General features: G+C 49.8%; 1 protein-coding gene across 1 annotated transcript in view; it reads left to right on the plus strand.

Moving 5' to 3' along the window:
* Nucleotides 1-20,969, plus strand: part of Smtnl2 (smoothelin like 2) — a 22,934-nt gene extending 1,965 nt beyond the window's left edge. The window contains exons 2-8 of the mRNA XM_008855643.2: nt 6,212-6,299; nt 7,255-7,497; nt 8,086-8,161; nt 9,221-9,400; nt 10,279-10,396; nt 10,726-10,877; nt 20,060-20,969. Of these exons, the coding sequence (XP_008853865.1) occupies nt 6,212-6,299; nt 7,255-7,497; nt 8,086-8,161; nt 9,221-9,400; nt 10,279-10,396; nt 10,726-10,877; nt 20,060-20,186 (984 nt within the window). The 3' untranslated portion in view covers nt 20,187-20,969. The remainder of the gene's footprint in view (nt 1-6,211; nt 6,300-7,254; nt 7,498-8,085; nt 8,162-9,220; nt 9,401-10,278; nt 10,397-10,725; nt 10,878-20,059) is intronic.
* Nucleotides 20,970-21,929: the final 960 nt, after the last annotated feature.

Consider the following 21,929-nt stretch of genomic DNA (forward strand, 5'->3'; position numbering starts at 1 on the left):
GAGGAGGAAAGAAGAGAGATTCTCTCCAGCAGTGACTTTTCGCAATGGGAATTTGCCATTCTCTAGGTAGGGGAGTAGGGGAGCTGTGCAGAGGAAGAACAGGGTCCTCCTTGGACCTAGCACCCTTGATCAGGGATGGGTGGATTATAGGGTGGAGATGCATTTATTGTCACTTTTCCTGGGGAGACATGAACAAATGTCTGTTCATTCCAAATAAGGCACTCAAGGTCAGCTTGGTGAGCCAAATAGTTTATTGGGGTTATTTACAAGAGCAAGGGTGAATCAAAGGCAGCTGTAACACCAAAAAGCCTACCCTAGCAGGTGACCACTCACTGAAGTGCATCCCTGGAGTTCCCTGCACAGTTTACAGGCAGCTCCACCAGAGAGCCTCCTTCCAGCAGTTGTTTACTGTTTCTGTAACCTTGGGGAAGGGCCCTGTGAGTTTTGTAACTTTCTGAGATTTTAAGCCATATAAGTTTAGTGAGTTTCCTGAGTCTTATGAACCTTCCTGTTCCCTCTAAGAGAGAATGTTTTTATTCTAAGGAATTAATCATATGAGCTACTTAATTGTGATGGTCCAAGGAGAAAGGGATCTAAGCTGGGACTGTCAGACAGGAGTTCCAGAGTGAGGGTCGGTGAACAGGGTACTCTTTGGAGATAAGAACAGAAGCATAGAGGGGAACTGTGCTTGGGGGACCACTGGGTCACAGATCTGGATGGTTCATGCTGACTGTGAGGGGGCAGGTGAACTCTTGGGTTTAGTGCTCCAGAGAACCATCAAGACTGGAGTAGCTGACTGGGCAGAGCTGGCAGATGAAGTCATAGAATGGGTGTGGTCTTGAGTGCCATCACAGAGGCAGAGGTGAGTTCAAAGAAAACAAAACCTGGCCAAGGAACTGTCAGCAAGTGAGGAGGACCCAGTACCCAGAAATCCAGAGAGGGGAGACTTATGGAAGAATAAACTGGATCAGCAGGGATACTGCAGCCTATTGGGATTGAGGACAGAGACCCAGGAGCTGCAGAGTAGATTGAAGACCTGAGAAAGGGCCTGAGGCAGTGAGCAGCAAGTGTAGCTAGCATTGGGGGTGGAGGATGGCCCCTCTCCAATTGGATCAGAGGCTGCCCTTGATCTCCAGCTTTCTGGGCCTGAGGCTGCTTCCCCTTGCCTGACCCTAGAAGCACCGTGACTGCCCACCTTCATGGGAGCGAGCACCCACACAGGCTCCCAGTCAGTTTGTGGTAGTGTCACTTGGTCATGAACAAGGATGATGGACAGAGTACCAGATGGGTGCTGGGAAGCAGGCTATGTGTCTTCTCATATTCCATGTCTGTGGCATGGGCCTGACTGGGAGGGTCTCATCCTGTGCCTACAAGCCAGGGGTAGCTGCCCCTCTTGGTTTGTGGCCAGGCCTTGTGGAGCCTAGTGTTCTACTGTCCCTCTGCAACAGGCAGTGAGCTTTAGAGACCTTCAGCTGGGTCCAGGTTGGGTTGTACTCAGCATGCAAATGTGCTGAAGGAGTTGATCAGGACATCTACTTTTGAGCACACAGACCTTGACAGCATGGGACTGGGAGGCAGTTGAATGGTCAGGGAAGCTTGGGAGGAGGAAGAGGACAGAACAGTATTCTGAAGTTGCCAGGGAAGATTCTCTGTAGGCGACCCAGGACCCTAGAACAAACAGGAGGTACTTGGGATAACTTCTCTCAGCTAGTCTTCAGTTTCCCTGTATTTAAAGCAAAAGGTCAGAGACTGGAGAGGTGGCTCAGCAGTTGAGCATATATTGCTCATGTGAGTATGCAAGTTCCATTCCCAGCACCCATGTCAAGTGGTTCACAACCGCCTGTAACTCCAACTTCAGGGGATTAAGAAATAAAATAATAAACCAAGGGGGATTGTCCTAGTCCTATTGGGTCCAGCGTGGTAGGTAGGCTAGATTATTTTTGTGCCCAGCTGACACCGTTAACCAGTGTCTGAAGAGCCACTGCTGTTGTCTGGCTAGAAGGAGGGAGTCGGGAGGCTAGGGATGTGGGGTGGATGGCGGCAGCCTGAGGTCAGACCCAGGTCCAGGAGGCTGGTACCTAGCTGTTCTGTGGAGATGTCACTCTCAGCTAAACTGGAGCCTCTGAGTTCCCTTGGTCAAGGCAGTACCGTCCCTCTGGAACAACTGCCAAGAGCTGGGTGTCAGAGGCCCCACAGTGAAAGAAACCAGACTTACCTTATCTGCCTGCCTTTCCCAAAGGCAGTGTGATAAGCAGGTTTAATGCTTTGGGGAGAAGTTTGGATTGAGTCCTCTAACTAAAACTGTGGTGTGAGTGGAGACGGGATAGGGCAGCAGTGTTAACTAACCATCCTAGGATGGGGGTTCTGCCCTGTGTAGGTTATGCCGAGCCCACATATGAGCTCGCCCCACTTCCCTGCCCGTCCCTGCCCCTCTGTGTTGGCCTGTGGATCAGTCCTGAAATACTATGCCTTCTTCCACAGAAATGTTAAAAACTTTCCAATAAGAGGGTCCCATCTCCCAGTCCTTGAAACTACGCTTATCTCATCCCCTACCTCCCCCACTGAGTTCCCAGGCCTGGGCTCCTTCATGGGGCACCTCCCCTTTCCTAAAGCAAAGCTGAGATAGGGACCTGAGGGAGTACTAGGCCAACTCAGCAGGACCCGTCCTCAGCCCCAGAGCTCTACTGTGATTTCTGCCCTCGTATAAGCACACAGAGGACTCCTCAACCATGCATGGGCCAGACTACCCTAAGCAGAGGAAGACAGTGGCCCCCTGGGGAGCATGCCAGGGGTTTCAGCCCAGCTGGGGCTCAGTCCTTCCATTTCAGGGTTCTGTTATCTGTGAAGGTTGCACTGGGTGCTATCTCACACTTGCTCCTTTTTCTCTCTGCCATCTGGCTAAGACATATCAAGTGGGACCAGGCTCACCCTGACCCAGGTCCTGAGATACAACACTTGTCATGAGTTGTTCTCTGTAAGGCCAATGTACTTTGTGAACAGAACTCTGGATGGCAGGAGGAGACCCCAGCTCCATATCTTGATTTGGGCACTGCTTTTAGCCATAATGTGCGTTTGATGGCTTCCTCCTATCCCTCTCTGTGGTGATGAGTTAGAGGTCTCAGAACAGCCCTTTAGCCTGAAGCATGGAAGAGCCCTTTTCCCAGGTCAGAAGTGGTTATAGTTTGGGGCTGGAGGAGCCAGGGGCAGTGGAAACTGGGAGTCCTGGCTTTTCCCCAAACCCCTACCTTCCTAGCCACTCACCCTTCTCTGCATGGAGACCCCTCAAACAGGTGTTTGACCCATGCAAAAATATAGAAACTGCTTCTATCCAGTCCCCTGGGACACCATAGTGGGGTGAAGGCCTGTAACATGCAGGGACAGGTGTCTGGTGGGGGAGCCTCTTGTAGACACCTACATTCCTGGGAAAATGATTTCACCATCAGTCTGTGTCTTGAGGCCCCTGACTAGACCTGTGGAACCTGTTGGACCAGGGTGTGGGGGGGACACACAGAGACCCCAGAGCTGCTGTTTGCCCTTGGTGACAATGAAGGCTGGGCTTCTAGCTGGACTGGCTGGTTCCTTTCCCTCTGCTGACTTGGCACCAGGCTTCTAGGGGTGCTCCCTCCTTAAGTTCTTGAGTGCAAGAGACATCAGATGTCCTGTGATACTGAGGGTAGGCTTGAACCTCTTGGTTCAGAAGTTGAAGGGTCTCTTTCTATCCCAGGCCAGGCTTCCCAGAGTCTGAGTCCTGTCTTCTGTTACCTTCCCAGGACCTTACCCTACAGATGGTCCCCTTACTTCACTAGAGTCTTTCTCCCTCTTTTTAAATTTTATTTATTATTTTTATTTTATGTGTATGTGTATATCGCCTGCAGGTAGGTAAGTGCACCCGTGTCGTGCAATGCCGTGGATTTCCCTGGAACTGGAGTTAAGGACGGTTGTAGCCGCCATGTGGGTGCTGGGATTTGAACCCGGGTCTTCTGCAAGAACAACCAGTGTTCTTAACCACTGAGCCATCTCTCTAGCCCCTAGAGTCTTTCTCTTAGCCTGTCAGTGTGATGCTTCCTCTTCCACTTGGAGAAACCTGGGACCCCTTCCCCAACTCCTCACAGGACCAGGATGTAGGCAGCTGGAGAGACATCTGTGGCCCAGGTTGCCTGACCCTTCCTTCAGCTTTCTCCCAGGCTATCTCCTTCCCTAGTCTCTGTGCCTGATTCCATTTCCACCATTATCATCAGTGACCTCTTTTTGGCTAAATGCAATGTGTTTTCTCTTCCTGACTTTCTTTGACTTGACCTCAGGCCACCTTTGAACATGCTGGCCTGCTTGCTTCACTTCCTTCCCTGGCTTCCTCAACCTCCTGCTGGGTTTCTTCCCACCTCCCTAGCTATGCCTTCTGTTCTGCTCCCTGAGCTGCCAGTGCCTTTTCTGCTGGGCTCCCAGGGGCCCCTAGAGGCCGGGACTGTTTCCTCATTGCCCATTCTTCCTTTGTTTTATACTTGGCCTCATATGCTACCTCCTTAGCTCCCTGATGTCTCAGGAGCCCTTTACACCCATCTTATCCAAAATGGAAATCCTTGTCATCCTCCTACCACCACTACCATAGATCTTTCTGTCACTCAGGCCCCAAGCTCAGGATTGGAAGAGGTTTGGCATCCTTCCCCACTCCACATCTGCTCACTGCCAGCCAGATTCCTTTCTTTCCAAGGCTCAGAGTGCTTGCCCTTGGCCTTCCATATTTTTGCCCTATATCTCCTCCCCGGTTCTCCAGGAACTATGGGGTTGACTTACCATCTGTCTTCCCCTCTCATGCCTTGCTGGCTTCTGATAGACACTCTTGTCTAAGGAGCCAAGTCCAAGGACCATGGGCAGGCATCAGAGTCATGTGGGATCACAACGCTGGGACCTTGATGTCTCCCTGCTTTTGTTGCTATTAGTCCCTCTGCTGGGTATGGCTTCTGTTATTGGGTGCCCGACTCACTGTGGACTTGTCTCAGGCACACTGCCTTTGGGGAGCACCCCCTTGTCCCTTTGGGCTGAAGACTGCTTTAGACATCCCATGCTGTCTTAGTACTATCTGTGCACCTGTTTTCCCAATTCTCACCTTAGCTGGATGGATACCTCCAGCACTGGTTACAGGAGGACCTGATTCATCTGAAGTCAGGGAAAAACTGTTGTCTGGGAAGCTTGTAGATTAGGGGAACAGCCTGGAGATGTCTCAGGAAAGGTACAGCCAACAACTCAAGCCTCCTTACATGGGCTCTTAGCAGAGTCTCTGGTTAAGGGACCATTTTTATCCCTTTCTGCCAGGGCGATTGCCTAAACCTCAACCCCATAGGTACTCTAAGCCTGCCAGACCTTTTTTGGGAAGTAACAGGGCCCAGGGAAAGGAGGACTTCTCCTATGGCCACACATCTTGCCTGTTTTCTCTGAGACAACCCCAGGCAGTGCAAATCCCTTTACTAAGCCCTCAGGTAGCATCTGTGAAATGGGCCTGATATTTGGTAGATGCCAAAATTCCACTTGCCTACCCTGTCCCTGTTTCTCCATCTGAAACCCAGAGGGGATAGGCTGTGACCCAGGTTGCATAGTGGGTTGGTAGCTTAGGATCCCAGGCTTCCTCCTCACAGTCCCCTCTTGGTGTTTGTTCCTGTGTCTCAGCTCTGCTGCAGCCCTGGAGGGCTGCACACTCTGCACATCTGGGGAACCCTTGTGTCCCTGCTTTGGGCAAAAAGGCTTCAGGGTGAATGGGCTCCTTGTCCATCTTCAGGCCCAAAGGACCTCATCATATCTGGAGCTTCCATGTGGGTAGTCAGGCCGGCCTGGTTCAGCTGTGAGGAACAGGGGCCAAGCTCTCCTTCTCCCATACATCATCTGTGTGTGTGTGTGTGTGTGTGTGTGTGTGTGTGTGTGTGTGTGTGTAGGGATACCTAACATACTGCTTCAGAACCTATAGCTTGTCCTTGGCCTTCTTGGGTTCTGGGAATGAGCTTAGAGGTATTTGCTTCTCAGCTGTGGTAGGCTCCAGAGTCAGGTGGGTTCATTCCAGTCATCTCTGGACTTTCATTCACCATTGTATCTCCTGGGGGCTCCTTTCTCACCAAATGAGTGAGGTTTGCACCACCAGAACTAGAAGGGACTTTGGGAAATGGTGTTGGGGTGGGAAGCTGGCCCCCAGTGATGGGGCTCACTGGTGTTGGTATCTCTGCAGAGTGTGGAACATGATGAAACCTGTGATTCTGAGGTCAGACGGACCTCAAACTCAAGCATTGTTGAGAATGGACACCAGCTGGGCACAGGTAGGAACCCAGGGCAGAAGGGAGGTGGCTGGGTAGGTTTGGGGCTCAGGGCCTCAGCCAGGCATTTGTGCCAGCCATCCCTCAGCTAGGTGTGCCTGTGTGGTCATGGGTGCTTAAGACTGAATGCCAACAGGCAGAGAGACTGCAGGGGAGCATCCTTGTTCAGTATGTAGTAGAATTTTTCTTAAATTTTTTTGATTTATTTTTATTTTATGTGTATGAAACTGCATGTATATAAGTGCACCAGTGTCATGCAGTACCCTTGGAGGACAGAAGAGAGCACTGGATCTCCTGGAACTGGATTGTTAGCTGCCATGTGGATGCTGGTAATCGAACCCAGGTCCTCTGCAAGAGCAGCCAGTGCTCTTAACCACTTAACAATCTCCCCAAACCCTCAGTATATAGTAGAACTTTTAAAACACAGAAATGGGAGCTCCCCAAGATAGTGTTCTTCCCCTGTTTCTGGAAAAAAAGCAAGTGGAAGGGGCTGGAGGGATGGCTCATTGGTTAAGAGCACTTGCTGTTCTTCCAGAGGGCCCAGGTTGAGTTCCCAGCACCCAAATGGTGGCTAATAACCTTCTGAAACTCCAGTTCCAGGGGACCAATGCCCTCATCTGGCTTCTGTGGGCACTGCATGCATGTGGTGCATTTACATGCAGGCAAAACCATGCACACAAAATAACAATAGTAAAATATTTTTAAAAAAGAAAGCAAATGGAAGCTGAAAAATTGTCCAAGCATAGAAGTAGGTAGAGAGTAGATTGACGAATTATATTTATTGAGCTGAAGAATCAGCTCTGGTGCAGTAAGACATCCCTGATAAGGGAGGTAATGGAGGCTGGAATGGTCAGGGAGGCCTTCCTGGAGGCACTGCAAGGAAGGCTCTGGGAGGCAGGAGATCTAAGGCCTCTTTGGCTGCCATGGCTGACCCACCTCTGCTGGCTGCATGTTACAGGTCCAGCCAATGGACCTTCTGAGGTTGCTGGGACCTCCTCAGCCCCGGAGCCTCCTAAGCCTCGCCCTGTGAGCCTCTCCTTGCGGCTGCCCCACCAGCCAGTCACAGCTGTCACCCGAGTCTCTGAGAAGTTCTCTGGGGAGACCTCAGCTGCAGTTTTATCACCCACGTCTGCTGCCATCCTGGGGAGCTTCGCCTCAAGCCCTAGCGAGGCCATCAGCCCCTGGACTCCCAGTCCCACTGGTATGAGCAGGAGAAGGTGGTGTGTGGGCTGATCTCAATTCAGGGTGGGCCTGGGGGTTGGCAGGAGACTCAGGACACCCAACTCACCTTTATCACCCAAGCCCACCTTTACCACCATCTTCCCTGTCCCAGGGGGACCTGTCATTGCCACATTTCACTGCAGAGATCCCATTAGCTAGAGATTGGCTACAGCTTTTGTAATGGGCGGAGGCCGTGGTTTCCCTGAACATTTGATACGCTCCCCTCCTCAGTCCCAGAATATTTGTTTTGGGCCTTTGGTCCTATTCCAGTGTGTGACCTGGGCTGGTGCTGTTCTGGCTTCCAAAGGAGGGGTTGTGGCATTATTTGTTGGTCACACAGCATTGGAGACCCTGGATTGGTATCATGAAGAATAGGGAGGGAACAATTAGAAGGACCCCCTTGATGTCACTGTCCTCTACTTTGCTGAGAGAGGCCCACTAAACCCCAGATCTTGCTGGTCCACAGAGTGATGTTGAGTAGATGGCTCAGGGCTGGGTCAGAAGGGAGGCTGAAGCCAAGCTCCCACAAGGGCAACTTTGTTGTTTCTGTCTTCCCTTCGACTCACAGAGAAGAATTCCTCTTTTACTCGGTCTTTGTCCGGCTCTGGGTACGGGGCAGTCACAGCAGGCAAACACAAGGACAGGTGAGTCAATGGCTTCCCAGGTGGCTGCTCTGCTCCACCTTGGACCTGGCTTTCATGGAGCTCTTTGGGATGACTGTCTAGGGATGGGCACTCTGTGGAACTAGGGTAGTGGGCTGATAGAGGGGTCAGAGCTGGGGAGACAAGTGACCAGTTGGTAGAGAGCTTGTTTGGAGAAGCATGGCTCAGGCTTGGCTTCTCTGACCTTCAAAGCAAGTCCAGAAAAAGTCTCAGAAAGCCAGGTATGGTGGCCCATGACTTTAATTCCAGCACTCTGGAGGCAGAGGCAGGTGGGTCTCTGAGATCCAGGCCAGCCTGGTCTATATAATGAGTTCCAGGCCAGCAGAGGCTAAGGGAGACCGTGTCACAAAAAACCAAACCAAACCAAACCAAACAAAACATCACAGAGGTGTGTATGGGTCTCAGCCTTTCTGGGAGGAATGACCTTCCACCTTCCTTTCTTCCATCTGGTCAGCTGGGGCTCTTCCTAGTTAGGTACTTGCTACCATAGGCATAGCAGGTGCCTAGAGAGGCCCAGCTCTAGGACAAACAGCAGGGCCTTCCCATGGAGCTGGCCTGTGGTTGGAACTGAGGATGGGGGTGGGGTAGCAAGATGACTCTTTTTTTTTTTTTTTTTTTAAATAATATTAAAAGGAGAAATGTGACCTCCCGGAAGATTGTTTATGAGGGAGAACAAAGGGGGTCTATTATGGAAGTGGTGGAGGAGGGGCTGGTTCTGGCTCTGGGTATGCTCCCTTCTCTCCCCAGGCAGTGACACCTGCCAGGGGGTAGTTACGCCCAGAAAGGGGTCCGTTTTTCTTTCCTAGTTGGGCCTGCTGGCCAGGCATGCTATGGACGGCAGCTCAGTTCAGAAAACCTGCCAAACCAGTTGGGACCTGAGCAGGAGGAGCCTGCTCTTCTCCTACCCCTCAAGGGTCTGGGGGCCTATCATGGGCACAGACCACCTGTGTCATGCACACTCAGTGTGGGTGTTCCACCTGGGGCCTAGGGAAGCTAGTTATGACTGACTCTGTGTTCCTGACCTCATGATTCTCTCCTCAGCCCCCCTTTGGTGACCCCACCACAGTCACCCCCATCCCCGCAGCCTCCAGTCATGACTCAGACCCCTCGCCAGGGAGAACGTCGCAGGGAACTGGTGAGGTCACAGACACTACCCCGCACCTCGGGGGCGCAGGCCCGGAAGGCATTGTTTGAGAAGTGGGAGCAGGATACAGCGAGCAAGTAAGAATGTTCACCCCCAAACTGTCCTGAGGGCCCCCAAAGCAAGTGCAACCCAGGCCGCAGTCAGGCTGGCATAGCATAACAAGTCTGGGCATTGGCCATTTCCCAGTGGGGTATTCCCAAGATCAGATCTCTCAGGCCTAGCTCAAGGTCAGGGCTGTTTTACAGGGTTGGTTGGAGGTCAAGGAGCTCCTTTTATAGGAAGAAGAGGGGTGTAAGGCTAGGAGCCAAGCTGGGCCTAGTGAGAGCTGCTCTCCTCCATTCTGAGACACCCCAGTCTTCTCCCCCAGTGTTCACAGGCCATCCTTACAACTGAATTGTTGCTCCACTATTTTGGGGGCATGACCTGGGAGTCTGGCAGAGGAGGCCCAGCTGTCGGGCTGGCCTTGCTTGAGACTGAAGAAGAAATGGCACAATGGGACCCAGGGGTTCACCAGCCACTACCTGTTAGAGTTGAGATCCTTGGACTACAATCTGTCTTTGCATATTTATTCAGTTCCCTTCTCAGTGCACGATATTGATGCCTGATGTATGCACGATGCTGCCCACCTTGTGTAATGATGCTCAACATCAGTGAAGGAGTTGCACAGGAAGCTCTCACTGCCCCAACAGCCTGCACTTGGGCTCTATGGAAGCTGAGAAGGAGGGCAGGATGAAGGGAACAGGAAGTTGGTCTAGGCTGAGGGTTGAAGTTCGTGCCCCTTAGGTTCTCTGTCTCAGGATTACCCAGTGATTCCTGCTTCCTCTGTGCCCCTTTACAGGGGTCTTGGATGGCTGCTGTGTGGGGGTTGTACTGTGGACAGAGCTGTGGGGTGCAGGCTATGTGCTGACCCAGTCATCATAGGCCCCCAGAGCAGGCATGCCCTCTCTCTCCACAGGGGCAAAGGTGAGACCAGGGCCAAACTGAAGAGGTCTCAGAGCTTCGGTGTGGCCAGTGCCAGCAGCATCAAGCAGATTCTGCTTGAGTGGTGCCGCAGCAAGACGGTGGGCTACCAGGTCAGTGGGCCAAGGCAGGCCAGGCATCTCACTTCCCCTTGACTTGCTAGCAGGGCAAAAGCCTATCAGACTGGGGAAGGATTGGAGCCAGAAATTTCATGCCTTCTGAGCAGTACCCACACCACCTACAACATATGCTTAGAAATTCTCAGAATCAGGTCCAGCCTAAACAGACTGATGTAGGAAGAGGTCTAGCAGTGATAGCTTGTTGACCAGTGGGGTGGGGGCTTGGGGAGGCGCTAGGAGAATCTGCTCACAGGGTTGAATTGGGTGCCAGGAGCAGAGCTAAGAGTGGGGCTTCCACTGACCTCCACTCATTCCACTTACAGCATGTGGACCTGCAGAACTTCTCCTCCAGCTGGAGTGATGGGATGGCCTTCTGTGCCCTGGTGCACTCCTTCTTCCCTGATGCCTTCGACTACAATGCCCTGAGCCCCACACAACGGCAGAAGAACTTTGAGCTGGCCTTCACCATGGCAGAGTGAGTATGGCAAGTCCCCCTGGCTACTGGTCCTAGTCTAGACCCTGAGCTCCACATCTGTTCTAGGTATACTTGGGACATTTTTCTGGTGAGCTGAGTGACCGTGAGGACTTCCATCTGTCTTTCACTTTTTTTTTTTAATATTTTTTATTTTTATGTTATGTGTGTGTTTGTATTGCCTGCATGTAGGTAAGTGCACCCATGTCATGCAATGCCTGTGGAGGACAGAAGAGACTGTCAGATCCCCTGGAACGGACAGTTGTTAGCTGCCATGTGGGTGCTGGGATTTGAACCTGGGTCTTCGGCAAGAACAGTCAGTGTTCTTAACTGCTGAGCCATCTCTCCAGCCCTCTGTCTTTCACTTGTATAGATTGGAAGACTGAGGCTGGTGAGGGATTTGCCCAGGGCCACACATTATTCAGTGATAGAGCAGGGCTCCTTGTTTGTGTTGTTTCTGACTCCTTGTTGTGTGCTCAGCCTCTACAGTATAGTGTGGGAAATCAGCCCTGAGGGGCAGTGGGGTAGGGGCACTGAGTCTGTCCCCTCAGGGTAGTGGAGAGATGCAGTTGCTTGGATGAGCCCCAGCTCCTACTCAGCATGAAATTGTGTATGCTTGATATATTTCAAAAAGTAGATTTTGTTTCCCTAAATACTGTCTTAGTGTGGACTGAGAAATTACCTCTGACCTTAGGCTGTTTTCTGTTGCTATAACAGAACAATGGAGGTTAAGCGCTTCATAAAGAAAAGAGGTTTATTTTGGCTCCTGGTTCTGTAGGCTTGAAGTCCAAGCTCATGCTGCTGGGGTCTGTTTGGCCTCTGGTGAGGGTTTCATGCTGCTTCAGCCCATGGTGGAAGGCAGAGGGGCAAGTGGGCACATGTGCAAGAGAGGAGGGGGGAAAAGGGGGCTTGGTGCTTTATAGCAATCTGTTTTCCAGGTAACTAACTCATTCTGTGAGAACCATGTTAATCCTTTGATGAGGGTGGATTCCTGACGATCTAAAAGATCTAAATAACTCTTAAAAGCCCCACCACCTTTCAACACCATTATATTGGAGATCAGGCCTCAACATGTGGTTGGGTGGGGGCAAGACATAGTCAAAGCATGGCACTTCTCTTGTATGTCCCACTCATAGATGGGGAGTTCTGGGACCAGGATGTCCTTGGAAAACCTGTTTGGGATTTGTGTGTTTGGCCAAGAGCAACCCCCAGAGTATCAGGACCCTGCCAGGGCATGGGTGTGTGTTCTGACTGGGTGGGGTGTGTATCCCAAGGGGTGGGGTGTATTCCAGCTGGATGGGGTGTGTATTAGTTCCTTTTTTTGTTGCTGTGACAAAATACCTGGTAAAAGCATCTTAAGGAAGGATGGGATTGGGGGGATTGTTTTTAATGGCTCACAGTGTAAGGATACAGTTCATCCTGGCAGGGAAGGCAAGGCAGCGGGAGTGTGAGGCAGCTGGTCACATTGCACCTACAGGCTGGAAGCAGAGAGAGCTTAATGCTGGGGCTCAGCTTGCTTCCTCCTTCAGTCTGGGGATGCCAGCCCATTGGATAGAGGTGTTCACCTTAAGGGTGGGTCTTCCCTCCTCAGTTAAACGCCTCTGGAAGCACTTTGGAAACACCTGGAAGTATGTTTCCATGGTGATTTGAAATTTATTCAGGTTAACAATAAAGATGAACAGTCACAAGATGTATTTCTTTCTTTTTTTTTTGGAGCTAGGGTCTCCCTGTAGCCCCAGCTGTCCTGGAACTCCCTACGTAGACCAGGCTGGCTGTGAACTCACAGAGATCTGCCTGCCTCTGAAGGGCATGCACCACAACGCCCGTCCCTATTTTTTGATTTAAGATTTTACTTATATTTTATGTGTATGCATGTAGGTAGGGTAGTGCACCACATGTGCTCCCGGGTAGCAAGGCCAGCAGAAGGCCTCAGTCCCCTGGAACTGGAATTACAGACAGTTGTGAATTGCCATGTGGGTGATGGGAACCAAACTCAAGTGCTATGCAAGAGCAGCAAGTGATCTTAACTGCTAGGCTATCTCTCCAGTGCCTGGGTGTGTTTCTTATAAGGACTCTTTCCAAGGATATGGGAAGGAGTGAGAGAAGCAGGATAGATGCAGTGTGGCAGTATTCTCTTAAAACCCCTGCCACTTCTAAACACTGTTACATTAAGGACCATGCCTCAGCATGAGTTTGAGTGAGTACAAGCCATATTCAAACCATGCCACCTGCCTTCTCCCATACCTAGGGGGACAAATTTGGGGGAGGGTGCTACCAGCCCTGGGCTTGCTGTTGCTGAAGCCAAGGCTGCCTGACAGGAGCTGCCTGACAGGAACTGTGCCTTGAACATGAGGATGCAGACAGTTCACCCTGACCTGGCAGGGAGGGTCACCCCAGGATAAATGCTTTGACCTCATTTACTTCTTGTCCTTGCCTCAGGGCCCCTTGTTGGTTAACCCCAGTCAGAAGGGTCAGGGTACCACCCCCCAGTAGAGCATCACAACTCCTGAAGCAAGAGAGCAGGACACAGGTATGGTGCTCCGGGCTTTCTGAAGGTTAGAGAGGAGTAAGGCCCACTCCAAAGCTGCTGTTCCCAGGGGTGATGCCGTTTATCGTGCTTTTGTGCTTCGTGTTGCCAGGCTTCTGAGGGACCATGTTTGTCCTGGTCTGAGCTCTGTCTGACATCTTCATTTGTCCTCATTGGGTAGAAGGAGGCCTCACTCCAGGCTTTGTTTGCTATCTTCATTCCATTTCCAGTCCAACTACCCAGCCCCCGCCCCCTACACTAGGCCCAGAGCCTGGCCAGGGAAGGAGTGGAGCCAATGGGTCTCATAACCTACTCTTGGTATTGGAGGCCTGCCTGGACCCATGGCCTCTATCCCTCTCTAGGGTAGAGGTGCTCACTCTAGGGGCAGAACAGAGGCTCTGGTTTGGAGTTCCTCAACCTGAGTCTTAGGGATAGGGGTCCCTGCCTGTTGTATTGCCTTGGACTCTATGTCCCTCTGGGGTCATAGGAGTGCTTTGTGTACTTTCAAAGCCTTGTCTTTCTTGGCTGCTTGGGATTAGCTGTCATCCTAATAGCAGAAACAGCTTGGACGAGTGTGTTATGCAACTGGATCCAGACGATGGTGGAGTCACGCCAAGTGTCGCGGCATGATGTTGAGGGGGGTGTCTCACAGGAGGAGGCCCAGCTGCTTAAAACTAAGGAATGACTGTCAAAAATCAAAATCATACTGCTAGAATGTGTGGGATCAGGGCTTCCACTTAGGCACCCTAAGACCTACCCCACTGGGGAGGCCAGGCCTGGTTTAGAGAGTTCTTTATCCTCTAAGTCTAGTGGGCAAAGCAGTGCCAGCTTATGCTCTGGCCACCTTGGTCACCTATAGCCAAAGAACTCCGCTGGGCTTAGCAGGGAGAGGGATAGCCTGGGCCATGGGGTGGTGGCCATGTGCCCCACCTTCCATGGAACAGAGCTTCCCTAGGCAGCCAGGGCCAGAGGGATTCCAGGATGTGCCTTCTAGCATGAGATTTGAGTGCATGGAGCCTTCAGACTTCACACAGATGTTTCTTCTATTCTCAGCCTGGGGTGGAGTGGGGGTTGGGCCAGGGCTTGGCTCCCTCCTTTCCCAGAGCAAACAGTAGAGTAAGACCTTGGCCCTGCCTCCCAGTGGCCTGAGTCTGCTCTCAGTTGGGGAGGGGAGCAGGGTGTGATGGGGCCTCCAAGATGAGTTCTGGCTTTTCTGCTGACTGTAAAGAGTGGGGAGGGGCATCAGAGGCAGGTCTCTGTGGAGAGCTTGCCCTGAGCCTGGGAACATACCTCCCCTTATGAGTCATCTGTGAGATTATCTCCCAGGTACAAGGGAGAGAGGGCTGCAGAGATGGGCCTGCCCCCAGGGGCCTCTTGGAAAGACAGCTGGTTGAATCCCTAGTTTCTTGGACAGTAGCTGGTTAGGAAAGCTGCACTGGAACACCTGCTTTAGAATATTGGAGCCAGTATGATTGTCTTAGGGTTAGCCAGCAACATCTGAGAGGACGCAGGGGACCAGTGAAAGGCATTATGAGCCCTGAAGGCAGAGGGTGGCTCAGAAAGGCAGCTTTAGGAGCTGACAGCCTGAGTGGAGAGGAGCCTGGGATCCAGAGAAAGGTCCTGATGATGTTCCCAAACTATATATCCAGTAGGAAAATGTTTCCTAGGGTCTTCTAGTTTGACTTCTCTGTTGCTGTGATAAACATCATGACCAAAAGCAACTTGGGGGAGAGGGGATGGTTTATTTAGCTTCCATGTCCAACGCACAAGTCCATCATTGAGGGAAGCTGAGGCAGGAGCTGAAGCAGAGACCATAGAGGAACGCTACTTACTGGCTTGCTTCCCCTGGTTTGCTCAGTACCTTTTTTATACAGCCTAGACCCTCCTGCCCACAGATGGCATTGGGCGAGTAGTTTGGGCCCTCCTATATCAATTAACAATTAAGAAAATCCTCACAGACATGCCCATGGGCCAGTCTGATGGAGGAAACTCCTCAGTTGAGGTCCCTTCTTCCCAGATGACTGTAGTTTGTGTCAAGTTCACAAAAACTAACCAGTGTGTATCTTCAGGACACAAAGATACACTGGGAAGCTTTGGAGTAAACACTGCCCCTCCCCTCTGTAATTCCTTGTGGCTTAATCTGTGTGAGTGAGTCCCGTGTTGACAGCAAAAGCATCCCTTGCCTGACAGGTGTTTAGGGCCTGGAACAAGGGTGGACCAGCTCCTTTTATGGAAGGGGCTGAGTGGGCGGGTGCCTGACCCTTCTGCACCTTTCCGTCCCACCCCTGTGCAGGGCAGTGTGCGGCCACAGGACGTGCAGCCCAGGGCTTCCCGCTTGCCCTGAGTGGAATGTGCCTGCTCTCCGGTTACACCCAGCAGAAGTGGCTCTAGCGCTATTTGTAGTGCCCATGTGTCTCTGTCTAAAACCAGAGGCAGTAGTCCCAGCCCTGGTCTGCATTTAGGACAGTCTTAAAAAAATACCCCCTACAGTCCTTCCTCCATGGCCTAGGGTAGCTGAAGATACAGTAAACAGTAGGAGAAGCCCTTCAAGGTGCAGACTAGTTGCTCCTGCTTCAGGCTGTGGGGTGGCATTTGAAATCATTTGTGTTCCAGTGAACTTTTCTATGTAGTTTGAATTATTCAAAATGAGCTTGGATCGTTTTGACAGAGACACATTTTAAAGTATAAAGGCCACCTGGGGCCTCTAATATTTTAAGACTTAAATCTTTTGATAAAAGTCAACAGTAATCATCACTGTCTTGTGTTCTCTGTCTTCTGGGAAACATGAGTGGCAGCGGTGGCCGCAGGCGGGTGTCCCTGTGCTTTCCTATTTGGCAGTTCTAGGAATCTTATTACCATTGTAGCTGGCACCACAGTGTCTCAGAAGGAGCAGGTACCGTCTGCAGGGACAAGGTGGAGTAGAAGGCAAGTGTCCTCGAAGGTCTGCTGTAGCCCAGGTAATGGCCTTAAAGACAGGGACGCTTTTCTCCCTGCGGGCTAGAGAATTTGGAGCTCCTCAGAGGAGGAAGTGAGTGAGGGGCTGGAGGTGGCACAGGAAAGAAAGAGGGTACTGAGAGATGGTGGTTACATGTTGTATACTGTGATCCCTTTTCTCAGCATCCCGTGCATCTGTTCAACTTAGAAACAACAGTGGGTGGGGTGGGTGTCAACACCCTGCTGGCCTGTAGGGGAAGCTAGCACCTTGCCCATGACTTGCTGTCTGTAGCGGAGGGTGACACCAGGGTGATGATTAAGGAAGCAGAGAGATTTCATTTTAGAGAAAGACATGGGTATACAGCTTCTCCTCCAGTATGTGAAGGGCTTTCTTGGGGCGGGCCGTGGGGGGGGGGTAGTGAGAAGAGAATAATTTTGTGGGAACAAAGAAGCAAAAGAGCATCTACCTGCCCCATAAGGTACAGCTTCCTTGTTGGGGCAGCCTCCTGCAGAGGGGTCAGGACAGTCCTGGACCTGGAGGGGAGGAAGCCGAGGGAGAGCCTTCATGGAGTGTGAGTTCTCTTCCAAGGCTGAGGTCCTGGGTCTCTAGTGCTGTGCTCATTTAACACAAAGGACCATTGAGGCCACTGCTGACAGTGATGACACCCTGGGCTCACATGGAGCCCATTTGTATGCATCTGGGGTCCCTGAATAGCAGACCTGACAGTGAGGAATTGAGGAGCAGAAACCCCTGCAAGGTTTGGTGGCGATAAGATACCAAATGACAAGTAATGATTCTGGAAGGTCCCTAGCCTCTGAAGAACTCAAGACTTTTTAGTTCTTGGCCATTAAGTACCTTTTGAATGCTGTCTTTTGACAACTGAACCCTGCTTTGGCTTGTCCTAGGGAGAGAAGGTGCTAAACACACTCATTACCCCATGAAGCCTCTGGGTTCCCTTACAGGTTACCCACTGCAGCCCAGAGGGGAGGCGGGGATGGGATGGAGGATGGGATCCGGGACAGATGTCTCCATTTCGCCTTGACATTTGGTTTCTGGCCAGCTCTGCAGAGCAGGGCCTGGTGGTAATGTTACTGTCTTTGTCTTGGGAACACACAGCCCATAGAGCCGTGAGTGTTCAAAGTCCTGCATGAGCTGTGCTGAGCTCACTGCAAGCTCTGGGTAGGTCTGAGGAGCCCTGGCTTAATCACTGGGGTCTCCCTTTTGGCTGGTTCTGGGCCACCAGATGCATAAAGACACTGAGGAAGCATAGCCTCTAACAATCCCTATGGGATGGAGGGCAGAGGTGGATTCTGACTGTTTGCCCAGGAAATGGGCACAGACAGATCAAAAGATTGGCATGGCTGGCAATCTGAGTCAGCAGTTTAGATTTTATATCCAAGCCTCTTTTCCCCATGATCTGCTCTGCTGTGTGTGTGTTGGCCAGAATTTGACATCAGGAGTCTTCCTCTACCGATCTCCACCTTATTTTTCAAGACAGAGTCTCTCTTTGAACCTGAAGCTCACCACTTGGCTAGACTAGCAGGCTAGTGAGCCCCTGAAATCCTCCTGTCTCTGCCTACCAGTGCTAGGATTATAAGCATGGGCTTTTTTTGTGCATGCTTGGGATTGAACTCAGGTCCTTGTGCTTGGGCAGCAAGCACTTTACTCTCCAAGCCATCTCCCCTATATCATTTGTGCAGTTTTTAAAACTGCCAGTTATGAGCCATTAGTACTTTATAACATTATTGTAGTAGTTCATGACTAGCAGTTATAAAAGGCAAGAGAGAGAAATAAGCATAAAATACAGAGAAAATATCAGTAAAGAGAAGAATGTTTGTGAAAGTTTATTTCCACATAGAGTGAATCATCTCTTAGTATCCATGGGAGAAGCCCCCAGAAACCAAAGTTCAGAGGTTCAAATCCTTTATATAAAGTGACATAGTATTTGTATGTAACCTATGCATAATCTTTGTGTATACTTCAAAATCACCTCCAGATTATGTATGTATGTATGTGTGTATGTATGTATGTATGTTTTTAGACAGAGTCTCATTATGTATCCCAGGCTGTCTTTGAACTTAGAATCCTCCTGCCTCAGCCTCCTCAAGTGCTGGGATTATAGGTGTATGCCATTATGCCTGATTCTTAGAATTAAAAAACAATATCTAACACAGTGTAAGTACTGTGTAAACTGTTATTATCCTTTATGGTTTGGGGAATAATTGGAAGGAAAAGAAGTCTGTATATGTTTAGTATGGATATACTTTTTTCTTAAAACAATTGTTTTTTCAGATTGAGCCTTACTATGTAACTCTGGCTGGCCTGGAATTCACTGTATAGTCCAGGCTAGCCTAGGACTCACAGAGATCCACCTGCCTTTGCCTCTTGAGTACCAGGATTAAAGGTGTGTGCCTATACACCCAACTTTAATGTATGTTTTTTAAAGAGTTATTTTTACATGTGTGTGTGTGTGTGTGTGTGTGTGTGTGTGCGCATCTGTGTGCATCTGTGTGTATGTGCCTGGAGGGGCCAGGAGAGGGCATCATTTCTTTAATACTTTTGCTATAAGCCAAGTTGAATCCGTGGTTGCAGAGCCTGTGGTTACAGAGAGCCAACTGTGCATGTATATGTGCTGAATCATGGTGGAAAATATCTTCCTTACTGGGTTATGTTTGTGTGTGCACGTGCGCATGTGTGTGTGTGTGTGTGTGTGTTTATGCATGTATGCGTATAGTGCATCTGTATGTGTGTACACATGTACCTCTCCCTCTGTATGTGAGTGCACATGCCTCTCTCTCTTTCTCTCTCTCTCATCTTTCTGTGTATCTGTACAGTATATCTGTGTATGTGAGTGCACGTGTCTCTCTCTCTCTCTCTCTCTCTCTCTCTCTCTCTCTCTGTGTGTGTGTGTGTGTAGGCCGGAGGACAACTCAGGTGTCGTTCTTCAGGTGCCTGGAGCTCATCAAGTAGGCCAGGATGACTGGCCAGTGAGCCCCAGGGATCTGCTTGTCTCTGCTTCTCCAGTGCTGGGATTAGAAGTGTGCGCATTACACCAAACATTTTATTTTTGTTATTTGTTTGTTTGTTTATTTATTTACCTGGGTTCTGAGGCTTGAACTCAGGTCCGTGTTTATAAGACAAGAACTTTACCAACTGAGCTATCTCCCCAGTCCCTGTGGATCAAGTTTTTTTTTCAAAGTTTGAAAACCCTATTTCAGATCTAGGTGTGGAGGCACATGTCTATAATCCCATCTTTTGGGAAGCTGAGGCAGGAGGATCATGAATTCAAGGCCAGGCTGAGCTACACAGTAAGCCTGAATCTCAAAAAAAAAAAAAAAAAAAAAAAAAAAAACCCCAACAAAACCATACCGTTTCAGGAAGCAAAGGGTAACCTTTTTTTTTTTTTTTCTTTAGTTTATATTTATTTTTACAGTTCATGGTGATTTGCCATATAATATATTACAAATATGTAATTTTTTACTTGAATTTAACTTAAAGTTTACATAAGTCTAAATCAAAATATTAATTGTATGGATGGTTTGTGGAAAACTGCGTGGCCTAGGTGACTCTAAAGGTTCTCTTAGAATTATTTGAATTCTCTGCTGCCGTTCACTTGAACGTCTTGGGTCCAGGTTGATTTCTGGTTGGGGACAGTGACAATGGCCCTGTTGCAGGGCTGGCCACTTGCTGGGACTGTGTTCTGATGGGGTTTCTATGTTTCAGGAATCTGGCCAACTGTGAGCGCCTGATTGAAGTGGAGGATATGATGGTGATGGGCCGCAAGCCGGACCCCATGTGTGTGTTCACCTATGTGCAGTCGCTCTACAACCATCTGCGTCGCTTTGAGTAAAGCCGGTGGCCTGGACACAGGAATACACTGTGGAGCCACTCACCTTCCCCACGGCAGCATGACCCCCAAGGAGAGCTGCCTCCAGTGTGAACTGGATGCTGTCCTGTGGTGTGTGACACACCTAGTTACTGATTAAAAGTACCTCCGAGCTGAGTCCCCAAAGTGCTCTTCACAGCCAAGGGCTCGAAGGAAAAGGAAAAATTCTCAGAGTGAGAAATTGGTGCTAAGCAATGATCTTCCTACAGAAAACGCTTGCCTGTGTAGATTCTGGAATGCTAAATTACAGTTTTTCCCTCTGGTGAATTTGATACTTTGGCTTGACAGGGTTCCATTGATTATCAAGATTTTTTTTTTTTTTTTTTTTTAAATCAAAATACCCAGAGTTTTTTACTTCCTCACACTATTGCAGGTTCCTTTCCTCCCTCTGGGCCACTGCCAGGAAACTGAGCTGCTTAATCAGCAACTTGAGGAACAGACCCAAGTCTTGAGACAACAGCTTAATCATGCCCAGGTCCTAGGCAGCAGATGACCTTCAAGTCACCTCTTCTCTGTGGGGAGATGGCAAGGCTCTCGCCTAGGTCCAAAGGGGCTTCTTTCTGGTCTTCACAGTAAGCCCCGCAAGTGTTCAGCTAAGAATAGGCTCTCTGGGCAGCACCAGTGAAGAGGACAGGCCCTTTATGCTGAGAGTTTTCATTTTATTCACATCTTTCTAAAGGGCATTTGCTACAGGTATTTCATCTGTACCATTAACCTGTTTGTATATAAAAAGATGTGTTGAACTTTGCTTGGGTTTGTTTTTTCTGTTTGGGAGATGGCGGGGGTGAGAATAAGAGACTTTGCATATATTCAAACAAAGATTTACTTAAATCACACCTTCACTGTTTATGTATTTAAAACCACTTGCCTGGGAAACTGAAAATGACATTTGCTGTCTCCCAAGCTGCCTGTCCCCTGCCCATCTCTATGTTGTTGAAGGAACGTGAATAGAAAATTTCCCCTTTGCAGATGCATCCCTTGGATATTGATAAATATTTTATGATAAAAGTGGTCCAAGATGGAAGGTTTTGAGTGATCATTGTTTTTTGTTTGTTTCCCTTTGTTTTTTACTGTGCTGGGGGTGGAACCCAGGGCTGTGCATGTATGCAGATGAGCTCTGTACCACTGAACTCCACCCCCCAGCTGCTGGGGTGGTTCCTTTCATGGAAGCCCATCAGAGAGTTCTGGTTTAATTACACAGATGTTTGGTGGTGGGATTTGAATAGAAAAATCTTTAGATTTTGTAAAGCTGTAGCCACCAGCGTGTTCTTCCTCAAGACTCAAGATTTATTTTATAATTGAGTTCATTTTAGCCATGGACTTTTAAAACTTCCCTTGAAGGAGCTAATATTTGTCTTCATTTTATGCCAGTGCCAGCATGCATTTGTGGAGTCACCCCGTGTCCCTTGTGTGGGGGCCAGGGCAGATGATCCTTGGGGGTTCCGGGGGTCCATGGTGGAGGCTGTAGGGATTGAGCAGCAGTTCAGTGGATCTGTTTGCTCGGGCTGCAGCCTTGCCCCATCATTTGGATTCTCTCACAGCAGGAACCATTCCTTTCCTGGCTTTCAAAATTACAGTTTTTCCCTCTGGTGAATTTGATACTTTGGCTTGACAGGGTTCCATTGATTATCAAGATTTTTTTTTTTTTTTTTTTTAAATCAAAATACCCAGAGTTTTTTACTTCCTCACACTATTGCAGGTTCCTTT

The sequence above is a fragment of the Nannospalax galili genome, unplaced genomic scaffold (genome assembly GCF_000622305.1).
Source record: "Nannospalax galili isolate Female #2095 unplaced genomic scaffold, S.galili_v1.0 scaffold888, whole genome shotgun sequence".
In the NCBI taxonomy this organism is placed as follows: domain Eukaryota; kingdom Metazoa; phylum Chordata; class Mammalia; order Rodentia; family Spalacidae; genus Nannospalax; species Nannospalax galili.